At 37.4% G+C, this 24,901-nt stretch overlaps 3 protein-coding genes across 4 annotated transcripts; 2 read left to right on the top strand and 1 right to left on the bottom strand.

Annotated features, from left to right (window-relative positions):
- Positions 1-4,860: 4,860 nt before the first annotated feature.
- LOC116290318 (uncharacterized) lies at positions 4,861-12,020 on the bottom strand. Of its 2 annotated transcripts, none has more exons than XM_031697317.2 (7): positions 11,877-12,020; positions 11,565-11,613; positions 9,671-9,819; positions 8,630-8,824; positions 7,884-8,069; positions 6,949-7,008; positions 4,861-5,716 (listed from the first exon to the last, which is right to left on the bottom strand). In XM_031697317.2, exons 3-7 carry the CDS (start codon positions 9,765-9,767, stop codon positions 5,160-5,162), a joined length of 1,095 nt encoding a protein of 364 aa, XP_031553177.2. In that variant the 5' UTR covers positions 9,768-9,819; positions 11,565-11,613; positions 11,877-12,020; the 3' UTR covers positions 4,861-5,159. The 2 variants fall into 2 exon arrangements, with proteins under 2 accessions (XP_031553177.2, XP_031553178.2); XM_031697318.2 differs by having other exon boundaries at positions 9,671-9,808.
- Positions 12,021-12,486: 466 nt separating this feature from the next.
- On the top strand, positions 12,487-20,121 carry LOC116308503 (uncharacterized). The gene is made up of 6 exons (XM_089028233.1): positions 12,487-12,648; positions 15,616-15,850; positions 16,494-16,688; positions 17,298-17,483; positions 17,914-17,973; positions 18,856-20,121. The coding sequence occupies exons 2-6, from the start codon at positions 15,754-15,756 to the stop codon at positions 19,413-19,415; spliced, it is 1,098 nt and encodes a 365-aa protein (XP_088884359.1). The 5' UTR covers positions 12,487-12,648; positions 15,616-15,753; the 3' UTR covers positions 19,416-20,121.
- Positions 20,122-21,696: 1,575 nt separating this feature from the next.
- LOC116308456 (neuropeptide receptor 22-like) lies at positions 21,697-24,368 on the top strand. The gene is made up of 2 exons (XM_031718883.2): positions 21,697-21,785; positions 22,431-24,368. The coding sequence occupies exon 2, from the start codon at positions 22,447-22,449 to the stop codon at positions 23,866-23,868; it is 1,422 nt and encodes a 473-aa protein (XP_031574743.2). The 5' UTR covers positions 21,697-21,785; positions 22,431-22,446; the 3' UTR covers positions 23,869-24,368.
- The last annotated feature ends 533 nt before the right edge of the window (positions 24,369-24,901 follow it).

Below are 24,901 nucleotides of genomic sequence, written 5' to 3'. Positions count from 1 at the left end.
TCTTCTGGTTGGACTTTTGGAAATCCACATACATGTGACCATATAAGGCCATGGAGATGACGTATAATCCGACTCCACCACTTCCTACGTAAATCTGAGCTTGCTGATTGTCAATGTTAATATACGGGAGACACATCGTGTCTGTTTTTATTGAAAACTGTGGTGACGCCATGAAACTTACTGCTAGAGACAAAGATTAACTCCAGACTATAACCATGGCAACGTAGGACATTCTCCTGGTGATCCTGATGTATGGTATCATGCAGTATACAACAGCTAAATACCTTTCTAATGTCATGATAAACGACATGAAAGGGCTTGTTAACTGTCCAGCTAAAAAAAAGAAACCAACAATCCTGCAGAAGTACGGTAGGTACATGCTGTAATAGTTCTCAGCCGACATGCTTTGTCTTGTTGATGTGATGATGATCATATAGAATGAGATCAACAAGTCTCCTACAGCGATATTAGCTACAAGAACATGTGCTACAGACTCTCCTAGAACTCTGCTTCTTAAAGTCGTGATAATAACGATCAGGTTGAGGAGCATTGCACAAACCCCTTCCACCAAAGTAATGATGTGAATACGTTGGATAGTGTTCCAGCAATAGGGTTTAATCCTGGAATTTTTAAATGAAAACCAAAGTAGATTTGCATTTTCTATGTGGTCATAGTTGTTCGACAAACACCTGGACTGTGATACTTCACAATGAACACTGAAACCTATATCATCGATGACTTTGCAATAGGTAGGGTTCTAAATAACTAGTTTCTTGTACCAGCATATGCCAGGCACGACTGGTAACATTTTCAGGTCTACGTTTTTCTGGATGATTCTTGTTGACTTTTTAATAAACGGTTAATTTTCGGTGCTGTTTGTTTTATTCTTATGAATCAGATTACAATGGAGAGTAAGGCATACTGAATTGTCGTTTTTATAGAGGTGCTCAAAAAAGTAAATAATCTTCAGATTTGGTAGTGACAGGATTTGTTGGTCTGGTTTCCAATAAATATTTTGTGCAGTATTCAACAAGATGAGATTTGGTAGATCTTGTTCAATCAACGTTGTGTCCCACTGTTTGATCATGTTGTCTTGGAGATTCCTAAAGAAAATAAGTGTATGCCATTTGATCTTTGATGAAACATGTAACTCTTTGTGAATGTTTTTTAAGTATCCCATTCTAGTTATAATCAAGAATAAAATGGTAAAAAACTAATACTAAGAAAGTCACCAAACTGTGGAATAGGTACGAGATTTTCCTATGACAGCCACTTTTGTATGGTAGCCCCAGCATTTTCATCGGTAAAATCCAAACATTACACGTGTAGTCTTTAGTATGTGACATTTTGGCTAAAACGATCATATACATGTGGAATGTTTGGAATTTATCAATCAAAATGGTTGGGGCAATCATGCGAATTGAAGTTCATGGGCGTGGATGTCATGAAAACTAGAGTCTATTCCACAGTAATTTTTGTAGTATGCACCCTCTTGTACAAACTGGCTTACAGCTCTCGTAGTCTCGTTAGTCCACTGAACGCTTCCTGACTGATCGTGTGTATGTTGTTAGAGGACAACGATCTAAAATGAAATATTTAAAAAAATGGATTTAACTGATCGAACATTATCATATAATTAGTCTTGCTTAGTCTAACGAAATAAGGATAGTCATGAAATTTAAACGATGAAACAAGAGCTTAGAAAACCGATTAATATAATAATATCTCTACTACAACCACCACCACCATCACTACTAGTATCAGCAACTCAGGTAAGCAAATAAGTATGATTCAGCACCCGGTTTACTTACTTACTTAAGTAAATCATCTGTGTGAAGTTAAGAAAGGAGAAACGAGGAATGTATTGGATGTTGTTGCCAAAGAGATTTCTGGAATATTAAATAAAATTTTATAAGATAGCCAGCCAGCCAGCCAACCAGCAAACCAGCAGGGGCGAATTCAGGGAAGGGGTGCAGGGGGTGCGCATCCCTCCCTGGTTCCACTTTGTATCCCTACTTCGAAGACAACCAATACTGTTTTTTCCCTTTGATTCTAAGGGGTGCCCCCTCCCTGGGTTAACTTTGTGCGCAGCACCCCTCCCTGAACAAAATCCTGGATCCGCCCCTGACCAGCCAACCAAACAGCCAACCAGCCAGCCAACCAGCCAACCAGCCAATATTAAACCATACTTACAGTCGAACTACATTTTGAGGAGCACCAATGATCAACTTTAGATCAGTCACGTTATCAAACTGGCATCTTGCAATTACGTCAGTCGTATTGTCGCTTGTACATTGGCAGCCTGAAGAGTCACGTGGTTCACAGGTTGTCCAGTTGCGGACGTCCGCTGGGTTTCCTTTGGTCGTGCCATTAAGTTGCAATGACAAAAACATCAGGACTGTCAATTTTGTTTTGAATAAAATCTTAAACCAAAAGATATTACAAAGTTTGAAAGGCATACTTTGAAAATGCTATGTAAATGTACTTGAGTAGTAAGAGAAGGTGCCTGTTTGTAAATCTTTAAAACTTAAAATTTCATGGAACCTCGAGTGTACTCTTTTATGTAATTGCAAATGTCTTGTCCTCTTTAATTTTGAATTAAGTTGTCAAATAAATGACTTAAATCTAGCTCTTGCATACTGCGAGTAAATTGCTGCGAGTAGGAATGAAGTGACATCTGGGTATTTGTGGTTGGTGCATATTGTTATACGCAGGGGATAATGGCGGTTTCTACACAATTTATATTCTTTTGCCCTGTTCCTGCATTTCTATTCTGACTTGACCTCCTATGTACGAGTTCATCCCGCCCCTTTCCTCGATTTGTTTGATTGCATTTTTTGGTCGGGCGTTTTGTTCTTGAAATGGTTTAGTGTTATGATTTCTATTCTTGAATCATTATTAATCATGAATAACTAATTTTTTGTATTAAAGTTGCAATTACGCGGAGGAATTTTCTGTGCGACTTGTCCGGCAACGGCGTTGCGACACAAGTTGCATGGAGCATTGTAGCTTGTAACCTACAGCGCAATTTGAAAAATGTTGCGAGACAAGTAGCAGAAATGCAGAATTCGTTCTACTTTTGGCAACGATTGCGTCTCCATTGCACTGTGTAGACACTCTTGCAACTTGTGTCGCAACGCGGTTGTGAGACGAGTGGCAGAGAAAATTCCTTCGTGAAATCGGGCCTTAAAAGCGGCTTCCCATTTTGCCATAAGCCTTTAACTCTGTGATAGGTGTGATTGATTGTTGTCACACCGTACCCAGTAAGCGAGCTCGATCAAAGCAGCATTGAATGCTTAGCACAAGAGGTTATCATGTTGGGAGGCACAAAGGCATGGACCCATTCAACAACAACAAAGAACATTTCATCCGTATTTGAATTGTCTTTCATTAGAATTTTGTTTGGAAAAAGTGGTCAAAGAGACGGCTAAATGACTTCACTTTGACAAAATATAATTCTGAATGTTGAGTGTACTACAAAAGAAAGTGTTACCAAGTAAAAGCTTCAGATCCGTCTATCAGTAAATGTAAGTGGATGGAAGAGAGGCAATCATCTTGCGAGTTTTTTTATAATAAAAATGTAAGGATATTTAATAAGAATGCTCAGTAAAAAAAGGTATGAATCAACCCATTGTGCAAATAATGGCTGTGGAAAGTGCTGTGCTTTAGCTTGTGAGTAATGGTCAAGGGTATGGAAAACTGTTTTGTGTAGCAAGAATCAGCTGCCAAAGTATTTGGAAAGAGCAAGATAAACCGCCCGGTCTATTTGTCATTTTCATTCTCATTTTTTATTTTCATTCTCGTTCTCGTTCTCGTTCTCGTTCTTGGAGTCCTTCAAAACAATGAAAATAACATGGCTACACCGTTAACACGGAAAAGTAACCGGAACGTTTTCAAAATTCTCCACTTTGGACAAGTTTTCAACAACAAAAAAATTTAAACATCACTGTTTCTTCAAATATTCATTCGTGGTCGTGTAAATACAAGACCTAACCGGGTGATAAATAACACGGTTTCAAATAAAACTGGGTCCGTGTACCTGCGTAAACGGAGCCTTAATCGCTTCCGAACGTGTTCTAATGTCATGAAAACGGAAAATTAGAAAAACATGAAATGTTAACGAGAACCAAGAAAAAGAAGAAGGATTAAGAGGGGAGACGTGTTCGATAAATTTTGTTAGCATTGTTCGCGATCGGTAGCATTGGTAATCATCTTAATAATTTCGCCGTGGTTTATTAATGTTTTTTTGAATATGAGTCAATCGATCAATAACTGCGCAATAAGATTATCAATACTCGTAAACCAAACGAGAAAGACTTACCTCGCTTTTCGAAAGAAACATTTTAAGTTTTCAAGCGGTTTTCGTTCTATATATGTAGTCCTCCGTGCTTTGTGAGGTCGCCTTGGATTAAATATCTATTTGAATGGAGTTGGTCACTACAAAACCTACAGAGCTGAGATCGCTAAGGATCATGATGACATTTTATGTCAAACAAGTAGAGCTTCTGTTTGATATGTAGATTGAGGATTCTTACAGGAAGTCAGTAAATTAACTGGTAAAGCATCTCAAGTCCATCAAAAGATATCAAGTTTTAGAAACATACGTAATGTATCTACCATGATCCTTGTCGGTTTTCCATATTCTGCGACTCCGACGATTCAACAGCTGTTTGTGAAAATGGTTTTTCACTGCTGTCAGTCAAGAATATAAAAAGTAGCGACTGATTATTTTTGATTGACAGTAGCGAAAAACCAAATTTCAGCGTTCAGCTTGTAACTACCGAGTTCGCAGAATATGGAAAACAGCGGTAATAATGATCTATAATTCGAAAAATAATATCGACAAACGAATAAAAAGAATAAAGAGAAATTTCCAACTTGGATTTAATAAGTTTTCGATTTACTTTGCACACTGGCGTGACGTTTTGTCTTTCTAGTAAAAAGTTTGCTACCTTTTCGTATCAACATCAGATTATGGCTAGTTAACTGTGATTTGCAGACAATGGAAAACAAATGTAGTGCTAGATTGAGGGAACGTAAGCGGGATGGGAAGCTTTCGAACCGATACGAAAAACTGATAAGTATAGGCTAGCGTAGAATGGGTTCATCCCCAAAAAGATGTTCCATATTCTAAGGTTTTACTTGTGCTCATGAATTTACTAACGTTTCATCAAAGCGATTGCTAGAGCAAGAACAGAGACACCGACAACAAGAGCCGAACCCTTTTTCCAAAAGCTCACTATCCCAGGGCTTTCTTTCTCTCCAAGCACATCTCGTCTTAAGTACTTAAGCGCAGCATCTTTCCAAAACCTGGCGCCTTTGTATTCAACGAAGTCAGGGTGGATATTTTCGATGACCTTAACGAGCGTTTCTGTGTCCTTCCTTGGAAATTTCTTGAAATCCTCCAAGTAGATCTGGTAGGTGCGAATACCAAAGACAATAGCTTTGCTCTTCTCGAGTTTTCGCAGTGTTTGATACTCGCATCGGAAGGTTAACACACGGCCGGTTTTCTCGCCTTCATATGGTCGTACACCACCCATGGCTGCGTTACGGTGCTCATGGCCCACTGGTGTGTACAAATCGAGCGGGCCCTCAAGGTCATTGAAGACCGCCCAGTTTCCACGGTAAACCGGCGCATCAGGAGCCATGGTTTTGAAGAGATTGTAAACGAGAGACTTGAGATGTTTGGTGAAGCCGTCAACTGGTTGATGGATATCTAGTATAAAACAGTGATTGTGACGGTGTTAATGATAATCAAAATGACAATAGCTTTATGTTGGCATGGTTGCCAAGAATGAACTACTTTGACGATACGACGGCCATCTTGCGAAACAAAACAAAGATGACGAAAAATATATAGACCAGTTTCGGCAATTACCAGAGCCGTGCGACTCAGAGGACAAAACAATGAATTTCAGTTCTCATTTGAGTAAGATTCTATTGTTATTTTCTTTGAATTGTGCTGTATTGGGAATATTCTGCGAGGGGTCTATAGAAATTCGTGTGTTTGTCTTTCTTTTACGGGTAAAGGTGATCGATGTGCCGTATTGATTCATGTTTTGTTGTATTCTCTAGTGGTGAGCTGTTAATATCAATCGATTTCAATACTGTCCCATAGCTTTATTTCCCCCCCGTCGAAGTAGTCCATTGAGTGCCAATTGATTACTTTAATAGCGCTATTTAACCTGCCAGAAAATTCAAAAGCTGCATTAGGAAAGTTAAAATGGTGGATAAACTGGGAAGGTCTGCTTCATAAAGTCCTGCCTCGTGTATCATAGACTTAATACAGAAGAAACAATTTTTTTACGCACATAATATTTTTGCGCGCTGATTGGTTGAATTGTGGTAAATAAGAGTTCATACAACAGCGAATTACGATTGGTCCGCGCATGGAGCCAGCGCTCGGTTGATATGGTTTTTCTTCTAAACCTTTTTCTTGTTTTTTTTAATATGATTATGATTATGATTATGATTATGATTATGATTATGATTATGATTATGATTATGATTATGATTATGATTATGATTATGATTATGGTTATGGTTATGGTTATGATTATGATTATGGTTATGATTATGATTATGGTTATGATTATGATTATGATTATGATTATGATTATGATTATGATTATGGTTATGATTATGATTATGGTTATGATTATGATTATGATTATGATTATGATTATGATTATGATTATGATTATGATTATGAGTCTTTTGGTTTTTGTTTTTTTTACTTTTGTACGGTATAAAAAAATTCACGATAATTTCTTGCGGTATGCCATTTATTTTAAAAATTAATAATAAATTATTATTATTATTTGCCACGTTTCGCGCCATCTCATCTAATAATCTCATCGTCAAAATTGTTGTTACAACATGTTTGACAATTCATAAAAAGACTGTCGTAAAAAGATTCATAAATTACTATCAATACTTGTCATATACCTAACATCGGCAAGTTCCATTTCTCTTGGAGCGACCAACGCATGGGGAAGTACACCATTCCTGTGAAAAACAAAAATATTTTGATATTTTTATTAATATATTAGATTATTTAAGAGTCACTTCGTGTAAATAGTGAAAATAATGGTACAATCTCCAAAAACCCTTTCAAAGTCTTCTAAATCACCTGGATTTTGGGGCTATTTTACAATCAGATTGCTGTTAAAATGCCGATCTGCTTGGCTCAACCTAAGCCTCGTTTCCATATATATTTCAAAACGGCAGTTCTATCCACGTAATGGTCTATTGTTTGGCGTTTTTCATGGATGTTCCAAATCTAGCGTATTGACACATACGCAAATACAAATACAAATAATAATAATAATAATAATAATGATGATGATGATGATGATGATGATGATGATGATGATGATGATGATGATGATGATGATGATAATATGTACTTATTTTCTGAGTGGGAGGGCCGTACGGGAAAATATTTGGCTCGAGGTGATGCCGTACGGACTGAGCGCAGCGAGGTCCGTACAAATGACCGAGAGCCAAATATTTTCCCGTACGGCCCGACCTAACTCAGTCAATAAGCCCTCTTTGATATGACCCTATGCAATAATGTCAATACGGTCGCAGGATTCGAGCAGGGCCGTGTGGATTCGTACGGGCCTGCTCGCTCAAAGCCGTGCGGCTCTGCTCACGCCATTTTCCCGAAGAGCGCGCGCCCGGGCAGATACGGGTCATATAATATATAACGGTTCCATAATATCTTGAAATAATTTCTAAGAACAACTTCTAAAAAAATGAATACATTAAAAGTCTTTGCAGGGTCTCAGGGTGCATCAATTAACCAAATTTTAGAACGCTGATTGGCTTATTACCTTGAAATTGGAATATATATAATATATTGACAGTGTTTGACTTACCTGCAGTCAGGCAATAAGCCTGATGCTCGTCACTCCACTCCATTATGCACCAGTCCTCCTGTGTCAGTCGCCCGCATTTGATAAGCGGGTCCTCCTCACCAGGCTCTTCCGATGTCGATATAAATTCCTGCAACATTTTGTTGTATACGCCTCCTTCTCTTGCTTCAAACTTGTCAGGATATCGCTCTAAATAAAGAAAGATGTTGAATACTACGAAAATTAAAGAGAACATCTTTTTATCTCTAAAATCTTTAATTCCTTCCAAAACCTCCCTCAGGATATCATTTTTTATAATGCAGTGCAGATCTTTGCTCGATGGTCGTTGAAATGGTAGTCGACGAATGAGAGATTAAACTTCCCGGGTCGCACTTCAGTGACGACAATGGTAATAATGAGGGGAAAAAGTTATATATATATATATATCATTGGCGGGACTCCAACCCACGTCTTCGGTTATCTAGTGAAATATGAGTGTTGCTGACCCTGCTAGACAGACGTTTCTTTGTTTTTCTTGTCTGCCAAGAAGGAATCTGTCCAATGCCGTCTAAACCTTTGGACAAATAAATTATTTCACGACCGGTTTTAAACCCATAAATACCAGCTTGACGGAGAAGTCGATAATTTACAAACATGACGTTCTAATGTTTTCCACGCATGCTCAACAGAATATCGAGCAGATCCGTGGAGGTTGGAGGAGAAAGATAAGGAAACCTCTGCCCAAGCACGTTGGATCAAGCTAGTCTTACCTGGTAGATACTTGCAAATCATTTGTAGTAGTTCACTCTTCGCCAGTTTAGTCGACTCATTGTTGTTGGTGACAAACACCTTGTCACGCAGTGTTTGCCACAGTCGCTCCTTTTCGTGTTGCTGCGATGCGTATGTTCGATCAATCTTTATCCAATCTTTTGGATCAAGCTTCATTGTCATCATCCTTACCCGATCTGAGAAAAAGAAAAGTCGTATCAGATGTTTTATTTTCTTGGAACATGCCATCATAGACTTCGTCTGTTTGTCAGTGCTATTTTTCAATTTCTCATTCTTTTTTATTTATATTTAATCTAACAACAATAACTTTATTTGCTCTTTTATAGTAAAATTACGTAAACAAATAAAAATATTAGAAATGATATAAATATGTCAAAAAAGGCTACCTAAAAAAAGCTTAAGCTAAACAGCTATCTAAAAAAAAGCTAAAGAGCTAAACGAGTTCTCCCACCTCTCGCTTAGAGACTAGCTGAGACTGCTACCCAGCTACAGCCACAAATATTAAGCTGCATAATCCATTAAGATTTTGCAAAGTGTATTTTTTCTCCTCAAAGAACACGTCTAACACAAAATGAGCATTTAATAATGATAATATGATGTACTTGCCCACTTTAGAAACGAGCAAAAGACTGGGGCCAGTTTTGAATTTCAATCTAATTAGTAAGAGTTTTGTCATCTGATAAAGCACCTCAATATTTGTGCTGTGGAATTTGAACGCGTTTTGTTAAAAAAAAAGGAGTTTCAAAAGTGTGATGTACAAAGTGAATGCATGGTTGCAGGTGACATTTGTCCCCTGTAGCCCCATACATTTTTTGTAAATGTTCGACTCCTTGCAAAAAAAAAAAAAAAAAAGGAAAAAAATTCTAGTTCGTTTTATCCTATCATGTTCAAATTTGCCAGACTTACTAATCTTGAAATGCTTTCTTAAATAACAAATTGCCTTCTCTAATAAGATTAAAATTCTAAGCTCGTCCCAGTCTCTTGCTCGTTTCTTAATCGGCCAATGAGAGATGAGCACGTACTAGGTATTTCATGCTTGTAGGTGCCAAGATATGGTTTTCCATCCTCGAACGTTTCCCATTCGAATGCCTTCTCAACGGCTTCCACATTGATTGCCATATTTACTTTGTATGCTGCTTAACCTCTTTAAACCACGTGATCTGAGGAAAAACTTAAAAACAGTCACATTGAGAATATATTTTTTGACATCCAGTAACAGCGATGTGATTATTTCCTACAAATGGCCTATCCTACAAGTGCCTATGACCCCTAACTCAATATTTGCAGCATTGATTCTACATGAAGTTAAAAGTTAAATAGTAAAATATTTTTATATGATTTGTGTGATGATCTTGGAGATATCAAGGTTTATACTTCCAGTATGCTAATGAGTGTGATGTCATAGTAGGTATTTGGGTTTATTTATCATCATTTTTAAATCAAAACACTGATTACTATGAGGAAACAAATTTGCAATAACCTTTCTATAAACCCTGAGTAAGATAATTATGTTTTATACAGGATATTTTACTACCCCAGTAAATTTTCGTATATTCAATAATGCCTACTATGACATCACACTCATTAGCATACTGGAAGTATAAACCCTAATATCTTCAAGATGCATCACTCAAATCATATAAAGGGAATATTTGGAATCGAATAGGAATTTTATGTTTTCCCTTGATGCTTATCATTAGATTATATTTATGTTTAATTGTAATGAAGTAAACAAGCTGCAAGAAAATCGACATTGTTTGTGCCATTTTAATAGTTATTAATATTTAGCCAAGGGAAAACATAAACATATTTTACTATTTAACTTTTAACTTCATGTAGAATCAATGCTGAAAACAATGAGTTAGGGGTCATAGGCACCTACAGCTCCAGGGAGATGACACCCAGTCCTAGGTAAATATTTCCCTTTTTTTCCTAAAAAAAGCAAATTCCTGGTAGTCGATCTATGAACATTAACAATACATCCAGTAATATAGACGAATAGTGAATATTAACCATTAACTAAAAGTGCACGGGCTGGTAATGCTAATGCCTACAGATCTCGAGTATTTATGCTGACAGATTCAAAAAGTTCAAAACCGCAGCCTTTTGTTTCGCTCCGTTGGAAATCTGTACAAAATCAAATGCGCCCTGGCAAACTCCTGATACTCAGGTTTTATGTCGAACTAATTGCACTGTATTGCTTTTCATAAAACGCTATTCATCTCCTAAAAGTCAAATCAGTGGCGGGGGTCATGACGATAATATTACTAAAGACGACTTCGACTTCGATATAGTCGATAGCTTCGCGTATCCACGAGGTAAAAAGACACTCCGGCCCGTAATGAACAAAATGAAATATATTAAAAGAGAATATATAAATTTAACTTGATTAAATCTCGCAACTTCTTGATCAGTAAGAAAAGCAAAACCTGTCGCCATGTCCGACCAGAGGGCTATTTTGATACGAGCGAAGGAATAATAATTATAAATGGTTTATGTTGACTCAAATCATGACCACACTGCTTGCTTGGTTAAGCATTATGCTCAATGCCACAATGTCGCTACAATGCCAAAGCCAACCGATTCTCGTCGAACATAGTATTATCAAGTAACTTATAAGTATGAAAATATGATACTAAGATCAGACACTAGTCAAAGACAACCAAAATATGAACTTTGAATCCACTATGACGACAATAAAGGGTAAAGACAAAGCTAGACAAATTGTTGTGCTGCGTACCGTGTTAGAGTAGATGTCACTGCATTGTTGATTATATACAAAACTAAGTCGATTTTACTCAGTTTTAAAAGAAACGTTATTTATGCTTCAAAAAATTAACTTGGAACTCGACCAGACATGTACTTCTAATGTTTTAAGACAAGAACGGTGAGAATGTATGACTGAGATCAACCTACCCAAATTGGAAAGTAGTTGCCAGAGTCTTCGATGCTTCTAGCTTGAATACTACGATGAAATACTCCAAATATATTAGTAAAATTAGCCCCATTCTCTCCTGCAAACATTTAATTCTGAATTTAACTTAACTGTTTTCATTTTGTGCATGCGTGATTTTAGCAAAGTGCGTGATTAATATCAAAGTGGAAACAATAGTACATAAGGGTACAATAACAGCGATATCTACGAGGTTTACAGGTCTTCGAGCTCCAATTATACTGAAAACTATAAACAACACAATCAAGTACGATCATCAACATTTTGCATCTTACCAAGCCTTCAGGTGAATGAGAATCTAGCTTCGCTTTTCAGCTGACTTCTGTGTGTGTGATGTTGGCTTAGCAAAGAGCAAATGCTCCAATACAATCGCCTGTCAATCACAATGTAACATAGCTGATGCGTTTAAAAAAGCATTGAGGGTGGAAAATTTGTCGGGACGGATATAAGTTAACATATTTGATATTTGATCTTTTAAGAAAATAGTTTCTGTGTTCACAAGTGATTGGATATGAGTGAGTGAACAATAATAACTAGCACTATGAAGACAAGCTAAATGCTAAGACAATGCTTATCACCACTAAACTCCGGACACGCAAAGACAATAGCCGCGTTCATTCAGTGATTAAATTAATCAGAAAAACTAACGCAGATAGATTCAGTGATTGGCTGGAAAAGAATGGCCTGTCATTAAAGTACTTAATAACTATCAACATATTGAATGACATTTGAATTTTTATTTATTTCATTATTATTTCTTTTAACGTTTTTCCCGACAATCAAAAGGCAACATCCTGCATCCCGGACTTTGAATTCCGCAATGCCGTGACTCCCGAATCACGTAAGATTTTTTTTTAGTTTAGTCGTCCCGGATCCCGCGCCATAGGTTCATCCGTTTCGCGGATCCCGGGTACACACTTCCAGTGAGACCCTGATTAATAAGAATAACTTTATTTAAGGCGTTACAATCAGTTTTGTGTGAATATTAACAGGTATAACAAGAACAACTGAAAAGCGCAGCTACATTCTCATTTATCTAAAAGTGAGGTAAGATGCACTATATTGATGATCCTATTGGATTATGTTATTTATAGTTTTCAGGATTGGAGTTTTAACACATGTTAACCTCGAAGATATCGAATTCATTGTGAGTGTACAGTATGTACTAAGCCCACTTTTATATCATTCAGTATCGCCAAAATCATGCATACATGTACACTTACAAAACAAAGGAAATAAAGTTAAATTGGAAATTGAATGTTTGCAGGGAAGCAATGGGGTTAATGTACGTTGCTCATATATTTGGTGTATTTCATCGTAGTATTCAAGCTAGAAGCGTTGAATACTCTGGAAATTGTATTCTAATTTGTGTAAGCTGATCTAAGTCTTCTAGTCTTAAGACATCAGAAGTACATGTCTGGAAGAGTTCCAAGCTTGAACCACAAATAAAGTTTCTTTTAAAACTGAGTAAAACCGACTTAGTTTTTCTCTATAATCAATGCAGTGACATCGGCAACATGCACAACAACTTGTCTAGTATTGTCTTTACTCGTCATGGTCGTCATAATGGATTCAAATTTTACATTTTGGTTATCTTAAACAAGTGTCTTGTCTTTTTAGTATCATATTTCCATACTTATAAGTAATAATACCATGATCGACGAGGATCAATTTTTCATGGCTTTGTGGCACCGAGCATAATACTTAACGAAGCAAATATAAACAATTTATAACTATTCGTTTTCGAAGCTTTGCTCGTATCAAAATACCTCTCTGGTCGGCCATGCTGAAAGGTTTTGCCTCCGTTTGTGATGCAGAAGTCGCGAAGATTAATCAACTTTAGATTATTCTCTCTTAAGATAATTATTTTTGTTCATTACGAGCAAGAGTGCTTTTTTAATTCGTGAATACGCTAAACAAAGAAAAGAGTTATTGTGAAGGATCGAAATATGCAAATGTGTTACGAACCACTGGTAGTCCATGCTGTTTGACAAAGAGTTCGTAAAATGAATTATCTTTGACAGTACTGATAATATATATTAAGGCACTGCCTAAAAGCGCATCTTAAAAGTAAACATCTTAAAAGATGAAGAGTTTAAGCTTTCCAGACAAGCCTTGATGTCCAGACGACGAGAATTAACAAAGGAAGGCAAAGGAAACAAGACAAATGCTACTGCTCCTCTGACAAGCAAAGATATTGATGCTATTTTTAATGAAAACGAGTTTGGAGTCCATGATCCAGAGATCCTTTCCCGTACTATGTGGTTCTTGCTTACTTTGCACTTTGGTCATAGAGCACGACACGAAGCGAGACAGCTGAAGTTTGGAGACGTACTTTTGAAGAAAGATGAAATAAATGGCGAAGAGTATGTAGAGTGGTTCCAAGAAAGAGAAACTAAAACCAGACACGGCGATGAAAATTAACACCAGAGAGCTTTCCGACCAAGGGCTTATGAGAGCCGCGACAAGAAATGTCCTGTGGCCTGCTATAAGCAGTTTGTTTACAGGCGTCCCGAAGAAGCCAAAAGTCCAGAAAGTCTGTTTTTTCTTGCTATAAACCATAGAAGGCCAAATGATCAAGTGTGGTTTCTAAACAGACCGATGGGAAAGAACAAGATTGGCGAATTCCTGTCTCAAGCAACAAAAGATTTGAAGTTCACGAAGTCAAAAGCCGGTAAAATTACCAACCATTGCGTACGTAAAACTGGTATCACAACACTCCTGGATGCTGGTGATCCACACAACATTGTCGCTTAATTGAGTGGCCATAAGAGCCTTAAAAGCCTTGACAGTTATGCGGTTGCCTCTGAGAGCCAACAACGAAACATGTCGAAGATACTGAGTCAAGCAATCATGTCTCCCAGCGCAACCGACTACAAGTTCAACTGCCGCTGCAGGTTCTTTTTTGGGGGGAGCAAACATTGGAGTATTGAACATTCAGAATCTTGTTCTTCCAGGCCATGAAGAAAGCTCTAGTTCATGTCTGGTCAAACCCAAGAAACGTCGTTTTATGATCGAGTCAGATGAAGAAAACGTTGAAATTTGTCCATGAAAACACTTAGAGTTGACATAGACATTCTTGAGTTCCCAAGCTGCTATTTTTTCCCGACTTTTGACCAAATAGCTTTTTCCGAAGTGTAGTAGGAAACTTATTAAAACTTTCAATGGTATTAAAAACAATTTTACTTCTTGAAATGTGCCTCGTGTTTACAGTGACTGTTAAATGGCTTCTTTTCAATCAAATAAAAAGAAATTCTCCTATTGGTTCTCGTTTACGCGCGCTGTATTTATCAAGTTTAGCAAGATCTTTCAGCCTTTTTTTACGATAAAAATTGGGTCATATGATAAAATACTTATTGACTGAGTTGGGTCGGGCCGGACGGGAAAATATTTGGCTCTTGGTCATTTGTACGGACCTGACATGACCTCGAGCCAAATATTTTCCCGTCCGGCCCTCCCACTCAGTCAATAAGTACATAATATTGTGGTCATCGATTTGAACTTTTGATTGTGGTCATCGATTTGAACTTTTGATTGTGGTCACTGATTTGACTCTTCAGGTGAGGTCAGCTCAGGTCAGCTTTAACATTTAGTAATTGTGTCGCGGAAAGAAAGGGCAAAAGTAACCCATTACAGTGCAAGTAATTCGAAATAAAACGAGTTTGCCATGGTGCATTTGATTTTGTACAGGCATCAAACGGAACGAAACAAAAGCCTGCGATTTTTGTGACGGGTCTGAATATGCTAATAACTCACTCATTCACTCGCTCACTAAGATATTAGCAGATCAATAATTAAACGTTGATCAATCGTCTTGCGTTATCTGCTTAAGAACGTTACGCGAAACGTTCGGAGTTTATACAAGCACGTACAAACCTCTTATCCAATAAACAGTTGACAAGCTATTTATGTTAGTCAGGAGCTGGAATTCCATTTTTCGACATGGGATGATGTCTAGTTAACTAATTAAATCTGTCAGCATAAGTACTTAAGTCTTTTACTTCTTCTTTCTAGGTGCCATCTCCCGAAAGCAGTCAGTGGAATTGCAAGCTGTAAATCGATATTTTCCGAAAAGTTATTTGCAATCTGGTTGGCTTACCCTTTTTCCTTAGATTACGTGGTTTAAAGAGGTTGAACAGCATACAAAGTCGAATGGCAATCAATGTGGAAGCGGTTGAAAACGCATTTGAATGGGAAACGTTCGAGGATGGAAAACCATATCTTGGCACCTACAAGCATGAAATACCAAGTACGTACACATCTGTGTTTAAATCACATTATTATCTCAAACTATTATTTTGTGTTGTTCTTTGAGGATTAAAATTACAGTTTGCAAAACTTTATGAATAGTCCCCTTCACAGTTTCCTCCGCCATCTTGAAAGGTGGCCTTGATAGAGACATGTGAATAATTGTTGAAGGCTTTAAAAAAGGTCTTTGTCATTGCAAGCTCGCCGTTCGTCTCGTTTGGATGCAAAGTCTTGGCTGCCTTTCAAGATGGTGCAGCAGGGAACTGTGAAAGGACTAATATCCAGTTTGTTCTATTAATATTTTTGTCTGCAACCGGGGTACCAGTCTCTATGGAAGAGGGGCGAGAACCCGTTTAGCTCTTTAGCTATTTTTGGTAATCATAGCTGTGCTCTTTGTTTGCCATCTTTATCTCTTTTCTATATTATATTTATGTAATTTCTCGTTTCTTAACTTTGTATTTATTCATTTAATCTTACACTAATAATACAAATAAAGTTGTTTTTAAACTAATGAATAAATAAAAAAAAGTTTAAAAAATTAAAAAAATAAAAAGGAGAAATGAAACAAGAAGACTGAGAAACCTTACCAGCCTCACATTTTATGAGTCATATAAGACAACTGATACGATTTTTCTTCCTCTCAGATAAAGTGAAGATGATGACGATGAAGCTTGATCTAAAAGATTGGATAAAGATTGATCGAACATACGCATCGCAGCAACACGAAAAGGAGCGACTATTGGAAACGCTGCGTGACAACGTGTTTGTCACCAATAACGATGAGTCGACTAAGCTGGCGAAGAGTGAACTACTACAAATGCTGTGCAAGTATCTACCAGGTAAGACTAGCTTGATCCAACGTGCTTAGGGCAGATATTTCCTTATTTCCCTCTAGCTTCTGACGAGAAGGAAAGGGGAAACCTCTGCACGGATCTGCTCGATATTCTGTTGATCATATGAGTGGAAAACATTAGAACGTCATGTTTGTAAATTAACGACTTCTGCGTCAAACTGGTATTAACGGGTTTAAAACCTGTTGTAAGTTAATTTATTAGTGAGAGATTAAGAAAGCATTTAACATATTCCTTTTCGTCAGGCGAGTAAATTAAGGAAAATTCTGTCAAGTAGAGTCAACGACACTCATCTCACTAGAAGACGTGGGTTGGAGTTCCGCCAATGACATATATTATTTTAAGGACATTTATTATTTTATTTTATTTTATTATTTTAATATATTATTTTAATATTTTAGTAATGACTTAAAAGTCATTACTACCTATCTACTATCGTTGAAGTGCGACCCGGGAAGTTTGATGTCTCGTTTGCCGACTAGCATTTCAACAACCGTCGAGCAAAGATCTGGGAGGTTTTGGAATTATTTAAAGAATTTAGAGATAAAAAGATGTTCTCTTTAATTTTCGTAATATTCAACATCTTTCTTTATTTAGAACGATTTCCTGACAAGTTTGAAGCAAGAGAAGGAGGCGTATACAACAAAATGTTGCAGGAATTTATATCGTCCTCGGAAGAGCCTGGTGAGGAGGACCCGCTTATCAAATGCGGGCGGCTGACACAGGAGGACTGGTGCACAATGGAGTGGAGTGACGAGCATCAGGCTTATTACCTGACTGCAGGTAAGTAAAACACTGTCAATAAGATTAGTCGTTTACGTAGCTCGGTTGACCAAGTTAGTGGCGGTTGCCATTTGCGTATTTTCGTTATCACTGTCATTGTCGTTGTTATTGTCATTGTCATTAGATTGTCATAATTCAGTGTAGAGATTGACTAGGGAGTCTGGAAAGCGACTCGCCGTATCACATCTTTATTAGCGCTCGGAGATCCGAAATGGCCGATCTTAGACTATATTTGTGCTTTTATGTTTTCTGGCTAAAATACGAAAAGTCACATTTCTAACTAATTTTCTTAGAAAACTACGTTGTTCGGCTGTGAATATACTTGATTTTGCAGCGCGTTAATTACTTAGTCTTAGATTTCAGATTTCAGATAGCCAACCGATAAAGTTTTTTTGAAATAGGCGCTTACAAAATATTTTCTTTGTCACAGGTATTGTGTGCTTCCCCTCTCGCTGGTCGCTCCGAGAGAAATGGAACTTGCCAATGTTAGGTATATGACAAGTTGATAGTTATTGTCTTTTTATGTCGAGTCGTCAAATATGTTATAAAAACAATTTTGACGATGAGATTATATGAGATGGCGCAGAACGAGGTAAAAAAGAGCTGGTTCACACTATCGACGGAATCGAAATCTTATGAGAAGCTTGCGATGTAGTGTGAACCAATAATCGGAATCGGAATCGGAAGCAGAAAGGCGAAGGAAGCGAAAGGATTAAAAGTTTTTCTTCGCTTATAAGAATCGGAATCAGAAGCTTTGACCAAAGGCAGAGCTCATGTCCAGACCATTCAGAGCAGAAAACATGGCGGCCTTCTTGGTAACCCTAAGAACAACAAAGCAACGAGCGCCGAAGCGAGGATTACGATTCCGCTATTATTTGCCACGGTTCTCGACCAATCAGCAAACGAGAAATTTTACAAATAAATGCAGTGTTTAAGTATTCTGGAAGGTTAAATGGCGCTGTTACATGCAATCATAGTTATAGAGGGGAATAAAAAGATTTCCCTCTATTTACTTTGATGCAATCAACTGGCAATCAATGGACTCAGCCTTCGACGATACGAAGGGCCATCTTGGGTCGCCATGCGTTCCGGTACGTCCAGGGGGCAATTAAAAGTTGTTACATTATAATGACGTCGATTGAAACTTACAGCTCATCACAAGAGAATACAACAAAAGATGAATTAAGACGGCACATCGATTTACTTTACCCATAAAAAAGCACACTAAACTCTATAAATTTTCCGTCATCTTTGTTTTGTTTCGCAAGATGGCCGTCGTATCGTCAAAGTAGTTCATTGGCGATCATGCTAACACAAAGCTATTGTCATTTTTATGATAATCAACACCGTCACAATCACTGTTTTATACTAGATATCCATCAACCAGTTGACGGCTTCACCAAACATCTCAAGTCTCTTGTTTACAATCTCTTCAAAACCATGGCTCCTGATGCGCCGGTGTACCGCGGAAACTGGTCGGTCTCCAATGACCTTGACGGCCCGCTCGATTTGTACATACCAGAGGAATATGAGCATCACAACGCAGCCAGGGGTGGTGTACGACTATATGAAGACGAGAAAACCGGCCGTGTGTTTACCTTCCGAAGCGAGTATCAAACACTGCGAAAACTCGAGAAGAGCAAAGCGATTGTCTTTAGTATTCGCACCTACCAGATCTACTTGGAGGATTTCAAGAAATTTCCAAGGAAGGACACAGAAACGCTCGTTAAGGTCATCGAAAATATCCACCCTGACTTCGTAGAATACAAGCGCGTCGAGCTTTGGAAGGATGATGTGCTTAAGTACTTAAAACGAGATGTGCTTGGAGAGAAAGAAAGCTCTTGGATTATGAGCTCTTGGAAAACAGGGGGGTCGGCTCTTGTTGTCGGTATCTCTGTTCTTGCCGTAGCATTGGCTTTGATGAAACGTTAGTAAATCGACAAGCACAAGTGAAAACTTTGAAATTGGAACATATGAATGAACCATTCTACACTAGTTTACTTAACAGTTTTTCGAAAGCTTCCCTTCATGGTTCCGACTCAGGCAATAGCGAGCCATGGCAATCAACCAAGAATTACTCTTGTCCCACAAACAACTATCATGCAATATCTGTTTCAAAGAGTACTACAAGGATTACGAGGCAATTTTCTATTCTATTCGCAGGACACAAAACTACTGACTACGTCACTTGAGTCCGTACGTACCGGCATCCATGTACACACCACGAGGAGCCGGCTTGATTTCAAAGCAAAACTACTCGCAAATTCACAGAAAACGTATATTTTACTTTCTACGAAACGCTGGGTCTTGAACAAACGCAGGGTTTGAATAAACGCCGGGTCAACGAGGTCTAGCTTTATAATGCTTTACAGCGCTATCAACAAATGATTATTCTATAGTTCGGTGGTGGAATCAGCTGAATGAATCTCATAAATCTCATTTCAAGTCTTCAATGACAGTCAAACACTTTGTCGCTTGTGCTATCAACCAGAGAGCATTCTATTGCTTGTTACTGTTACTATACGGTCAAAAAAGCAAACATATGATATATTTATGTTCAACAAATTCTTTATTGGTGACCAAATTGTATTTGCGAGAACACTCTGCTCAATCAATAAAAGGAAATCTCTTTATTTGATTTTGAGTTTCTAATTTACTTTGCCCCCTGACAGGAAATTTTTTTTGTCCTCGTATGAAGTTTACTCTTTTTTCGAATGAACGTTTTTCAATTCTTTGATTGACATCTTCTCTCTATGAACTAAAATATTGCTTTTACTGCAACTTGATATTTAATTAAAAACTCAGTTGAACTTTCAAAAGTCAGCGACTTACATAATCTATTTTTTTTTTAATTGAATTTATTTACCAAGTGAGTTGTTAAAGCGAAACGACACGCTTTTCAGGGAAAAAGGCCGAAATACTGGGGAAAAAACCTTTGAAGAAAAATTGAAGCATGTCCAAACCTGTTAAGGTACTCCTTGCTCACTCGAATTCTGTGGGTGGTTAAAAAAATTGTTTTACCAACTATATATATTCATTATAGAAAGGGCGAAGGGGTAGTGCATTTACTTATCTTACGTAGAGTTTCTCGGGTCTTTCCCTTGATTCACAAAGGAGTTTTCTATAATTTCCCCAGTTTTTATCTCTTTGCAAAAACTCAGCATGCTAAAACTCCGATCTAAGCTGTAAGTTAAACGTCTTTTGACTTAGATCCGCTCAGAGCTCGAGGTTGTTTCAGCGTTTGATCTATGAGTTAGCCGTACCCTGACGTAAAACAGTTCAGGGGTTGTCTCAGAGTTTGATCTGCGAGTTAGCCATATACTAAAATAGATCAGCCCAGACAGCTCCAGAAGTTGTTTCAGGGTTTGATCTGTTTTGATCTGTGAGTTAGCCCAGGCTTTACTTTGGTCAACACAGAGGTTGTTGTTTGAGGCGGTTCCTGAAATATATGTTGTTCTTTTGCTACTATGTGTTTTTCAGGCTTTCTATGGGTGGGTAGCTGTACTATTTCTAACCTCAACCACATCCAGTTCAACCAATATTTCCAATTGGACGACCTGCGAATCCCCTGATCATTCAGTCATCTGTAAATGTACAAGTGGCGCCTATACTGATGTCATTGCAAGATGTCACTTCGATCACGTGACTGATATAAGGACGATTATCAATATTCCCCAGGATTTAATTCGATTGTAAGATATATATGACATAATCAAAGCGGCAGTTGCTAAAACAAAGGTTGATTTATTCATATTAGAGTGAAGTATTGAGACAATCAAAGGTCTTCGAAGAGAAGACGTGTATTGTTTAGAACTGTTTTTTTTTTTTTTTTTTTTTAAATTTCTTATGAACCTTTCGCTCCTGTGCATCACTTCTATATACCATTTGTTGAAAGAATCCAGTCAGCACATTGTACATTTGATTTCAGAAACTTGTCTGGAAACAACATAAAAGAAATCCCTCCGTACTCATTTTCCGACTACGAGCAGTTGACTTATTTGTAAGTAGCTGTGGGTTTGATGATTTCATGATGTATTCATTCTACTGCATATGTGTATGTATAGTAGTATATCGTTAATCCATCTATTTACCCTCTAATCCATGCATCCAATCATCCGTCCGTCCGTCCGTGCGTCCGTCCGTGCGTGCGTCAGTCCGTCCATCTATCCCAAATATCAACAAACTTGATAGCAAACCAATTTCATATACGTGCGTTTTTTTTCGTGATAGATCGTTATCATCTAATAAAATACAGATTATCAGTAAAAGAGCGTTCAATGGACTGCCAAGACTACGAGAATTGTAAGTCAGTTCATGGAATATTATCAATACCTTTGCAATCGACCTTTTAACCGATACGGCGGCCATCTTTAATTCCATCTCTTTAAGTAGAACATTATAGGATGCCGAGGGGCAACTAAAATTTATAGACTGCAGCAGTGTATCTTTTTATATAAATTTACTTTGGTGTTAGATGGAAACTTAACCCTGCCATAATTCTATAGTTCTTTAAAATTCATCAGTAAAATTGTCATGTGAATTGTAATTGCCATTGCAATTTGAATTGTCATTGCATTTGTCATTGTCATTGCATTTGTCATTGTCACTGCATTTGTCATTGTCATTGCATTTGTCATTGTCATTGCATTTGTCATTGTCATTGCATTTGTCATTGTCATTGCATTTGTCATTGTCATTGCTTTTGTCATTGTCATTGCATTTGTCATTGCTTTTGTCATTGTCATTGCATTTGTCATTGTTTTTGTCATTGTCATTGCATTTGTCATTGTCGTTGTCGTTGTCGCTGTCGTTGTCGTTGTCGTTGTCGTTGTCGTTGTCGTTGTCGTTGTCGTTGTCGTTGTCGTTGTCGTTGTCGTTGTCGTTGTCGTTGTCGTGGTCACGGTCACGGTCACTGTCATCGTAATCGTCATTGTCATTGCCTCTTAGGAATCTCCAAGACAACATGATCAAACAGTGGGACACAACGTTGATTGAACAAGACCTACCAAATCTCCTCATGCTGAATATTGCACAAAATATTTATTGGAAACCAGACCAACAAATCCTGTCAATACCAAATCTGAAGATCATCTTTTTATTGCTTGCTTTCCTTTCACGTAAGCAAAGTGAAATTAGCTCTTATTTTCATTGTCACATAGCGAGAAACAATGCAAACATAAGCAACACAAACAACACCACATTTATCCAACAGCTTCCAAAAAGTATTCATGAAAAGGTGGAGCCGGACTTCATAACACACATTCCTGACAATTGTTGGCTCGATGAGCTAATTTTTCAAGATCCCAATTATAGGGGCATTATAGACAAAAGTGGCTTTCATTTCCACTGTGAAACGGTTCAGCCGAAGAGTCTCTTGGAAAAGCACAAAAGATTGACGAATTTTACTCAACCACAACAAAAGGAATGGTTTTACTTAAAAGAAACCTTAAAGCCTTACTGCTGGAACTTAATAAATAACATTCTACTTATTGGGTTAGTTAAAGGCATTTTTGCAATGATTCTTAACATTATCGTTATCACAACGACTTCAAGAAGCAGAGTTCTAAGACAGTCTGTTGCACATGTTCTTGTGGCTAATATTAGTGTAGGAGACCTGTTGATTTCATTCTACATGATCATCATTATATCAACAAGACAAAGCATGACTGCTGAGAACTATTTCAGTATGTACCTACCGTACTACTGCAGGATTGTTGGTCTCTTTTTTTTAATTGGTCAGTTTTCAAGTCCAGGCATGTCGTTTATAATGACAATAGAAAGGTATTTAGCTGTTGTATACTGCATGAGACCTCACATCAGAATCACCAGAAGAATGTCATTCGTCATCATAGCCATAATTTGGAGCATTTCAGTTTCACTGGCTGTTAGCTTCATGACTTCACCACAGTTTTCAACACAAACAGACAGCATGTGTGTTACTAGTCGTAATATGCGCGGTCAACAAGTGCTCTATTACATAGGAGGTATTGGAGTCCTATTATACGTCATCTCAATTGCCTTATATGGCCACATGTATGTGGATTTCCAAAAGACTAACCAGAAGACCGTACAGTTACAAAGGGAAAACCGTTTAGCTCGCAGGATTGCACTCATCATGTTCACCAATGTTCTCTTCTTTATCCTTCCATTAGCCGTGATTGCAGCTGTTAACGGTTTCCAGGACCACATCTCCAATGCAACTCTTCACATATTTTGGAACACCTTTGGTATAACGTTTTTGGGTATCAATCCTTGCATCAATCCTATTTTATTTTCGTTCAGGAATGAGCAATTTCGAAGTGAATTTTGGAAACTACATCGACTTTGTTGTGGAACTGTTGATCTTCAGCCTTGCTTCCAGTTATTGCTTGTTGGGGGTTCTTAGATATAGTTTGTGTTTGGATATATTTTATGTGCACTCAATTGCAAAATCATTATCGGATTCAAAAACATAGAACATAGAAGCTGAGGCCAAAATGGTACATGAGAAATACGTTTATTAGATCTATCTAATGATATAACTCGAATGATGTTCATAAATAGACCTCTTTAGCATCGTTGTTTGTTGTGCACATTTCAGATCATGTGATGCCCACTTTTGGGAGTTGATTCTTTCATGTGTAAATTTGGCATGTTTGTCATAAAAGAACAATTCTCAAAAGCCAAAGAGGTCTATTAAAGCGGCACACTGACAGAAAGCTGGGAGGCTTTTTTTTGTTAAAACACAGGTTTCATATTGATTGTGTATCTTAAATGAATACATCAGAGGATACTTAGGGATCAGTCATTATTTAAGTCTACCGCAAGACATTATTGCTAATGACAATGATATATTTATATACTATTCCTTCTTTTATTTTCATCATATTTGCAATTACAGTGAATTGTTCGAGGTTATTTTATTTTATTTATTTATTTATTTAAATTTTTTTTTACTTTTTAACTCTAAAAACAAAATTATCGACAAATTCGTTTCGAAATATTAGATTTCAATAGTTTGATCACTGGGTGCATTTCATCTCTATGCATCATTTTAGGTTTAACATAGTAGAAAGTTTAGGGAATAATAACTTAAGGTAAAACGTGTGAAAACAATTTATGATTATATTAGCTATGAATGAATGTAGAATACACCACATGGAAGTAAAGTTTATTAAGTCCGTTTCCCTAGATTTGAGGATTTTCGCCGGGTCCTCCAGTGTTTTACTTAAATTGAATCTATAAGCTGATCAACACCATATCAAATCTAATTCAGCATGTAAGGTTTTGTTCATGGACGAAATTCGGGGAAATCGGAGAAAAACACTGGAATCAAGGAAGAGGCCTTGATTTAAAAATAATCATGATTACTTAACAATCAAAATAAAATAATACAATAAATTATTAAGAAAAGACAAAGCCTTGCACACGTTAATGTC

The sequence above is a fragment of the Actinia tenebrosa genome, unplaced genomic scaffold, assembly GCF_029948245.1.
Source record: "Actinia tenebrosa isolate PJP-AT-01 unplaced genomic scaffold, QUT_ActTen_1.0 PGA_scaffold12__29_contigs__length_12842862, whole genome shotgun sequence".
Lineage (NCBI taxonomy): Eukaryota > Metazoa > Cnidaria > Anthozoa > Actiniaria > Actiniidae > Actinia > Actinia tenebrosa.
This window is presented reverse-complemented; position numbering and strand designations above follow the sequence as displayed.

Excerpts from the sequence above, each read along its gene's own strand:
- LOC116290318 (XM_031697317.2), bottom strand. The coding sequence starts at position 9,767 with ATGGCAATCAATGTGGAAGCCGTTGAGAAGGCATTCGAATGGGAAACG. Across the intron at positions 8,825-9,670 it reads CTACAAGCATGAAATACCTA|ATCGGGTAAGGATGATGACA; the intron begins GTACGTGCTCAT and ends TCTTTTTCTCAG. Across the intron at positions 7,009-7,883 it reads GGCTTATTGCCTGACTGCAG|GAATGGTGTACTTCCCCATG; the intron begins GTAAGTCAAACA and ends TGTTTTTCACAG.
- LOC116308503 (XM_089028233.1), top strand. The coding sequence starts at position 15,754 with ATGGCAATCAATGTGGAAGCGGTTGAAAACGCATTTGAATGGGAAACG. Across the intron at positions 16,689-17,297 it reads GCTGTGCAAGTATCTACCAG|AACGATTTCCTGACAAGTTT; the intron begins GTAAGACTAGCT and ends TTCTTTATTTAG. Across the intron at positions 17,484-17,913 it reads GGCTTATTACCTGACTGCAG|GTATTGTGTGCTTCCCCTCT; the intron begins GTAAGTAAAACA and ends TCTTTGTCACAG.
- LOC116308456 (XM_031718883.2), top strand. The coding sequence starts at position 22,447 with ATGATCAAACAGTGGGACACAACGTTGATTGAACAAGACCTACCAAAT.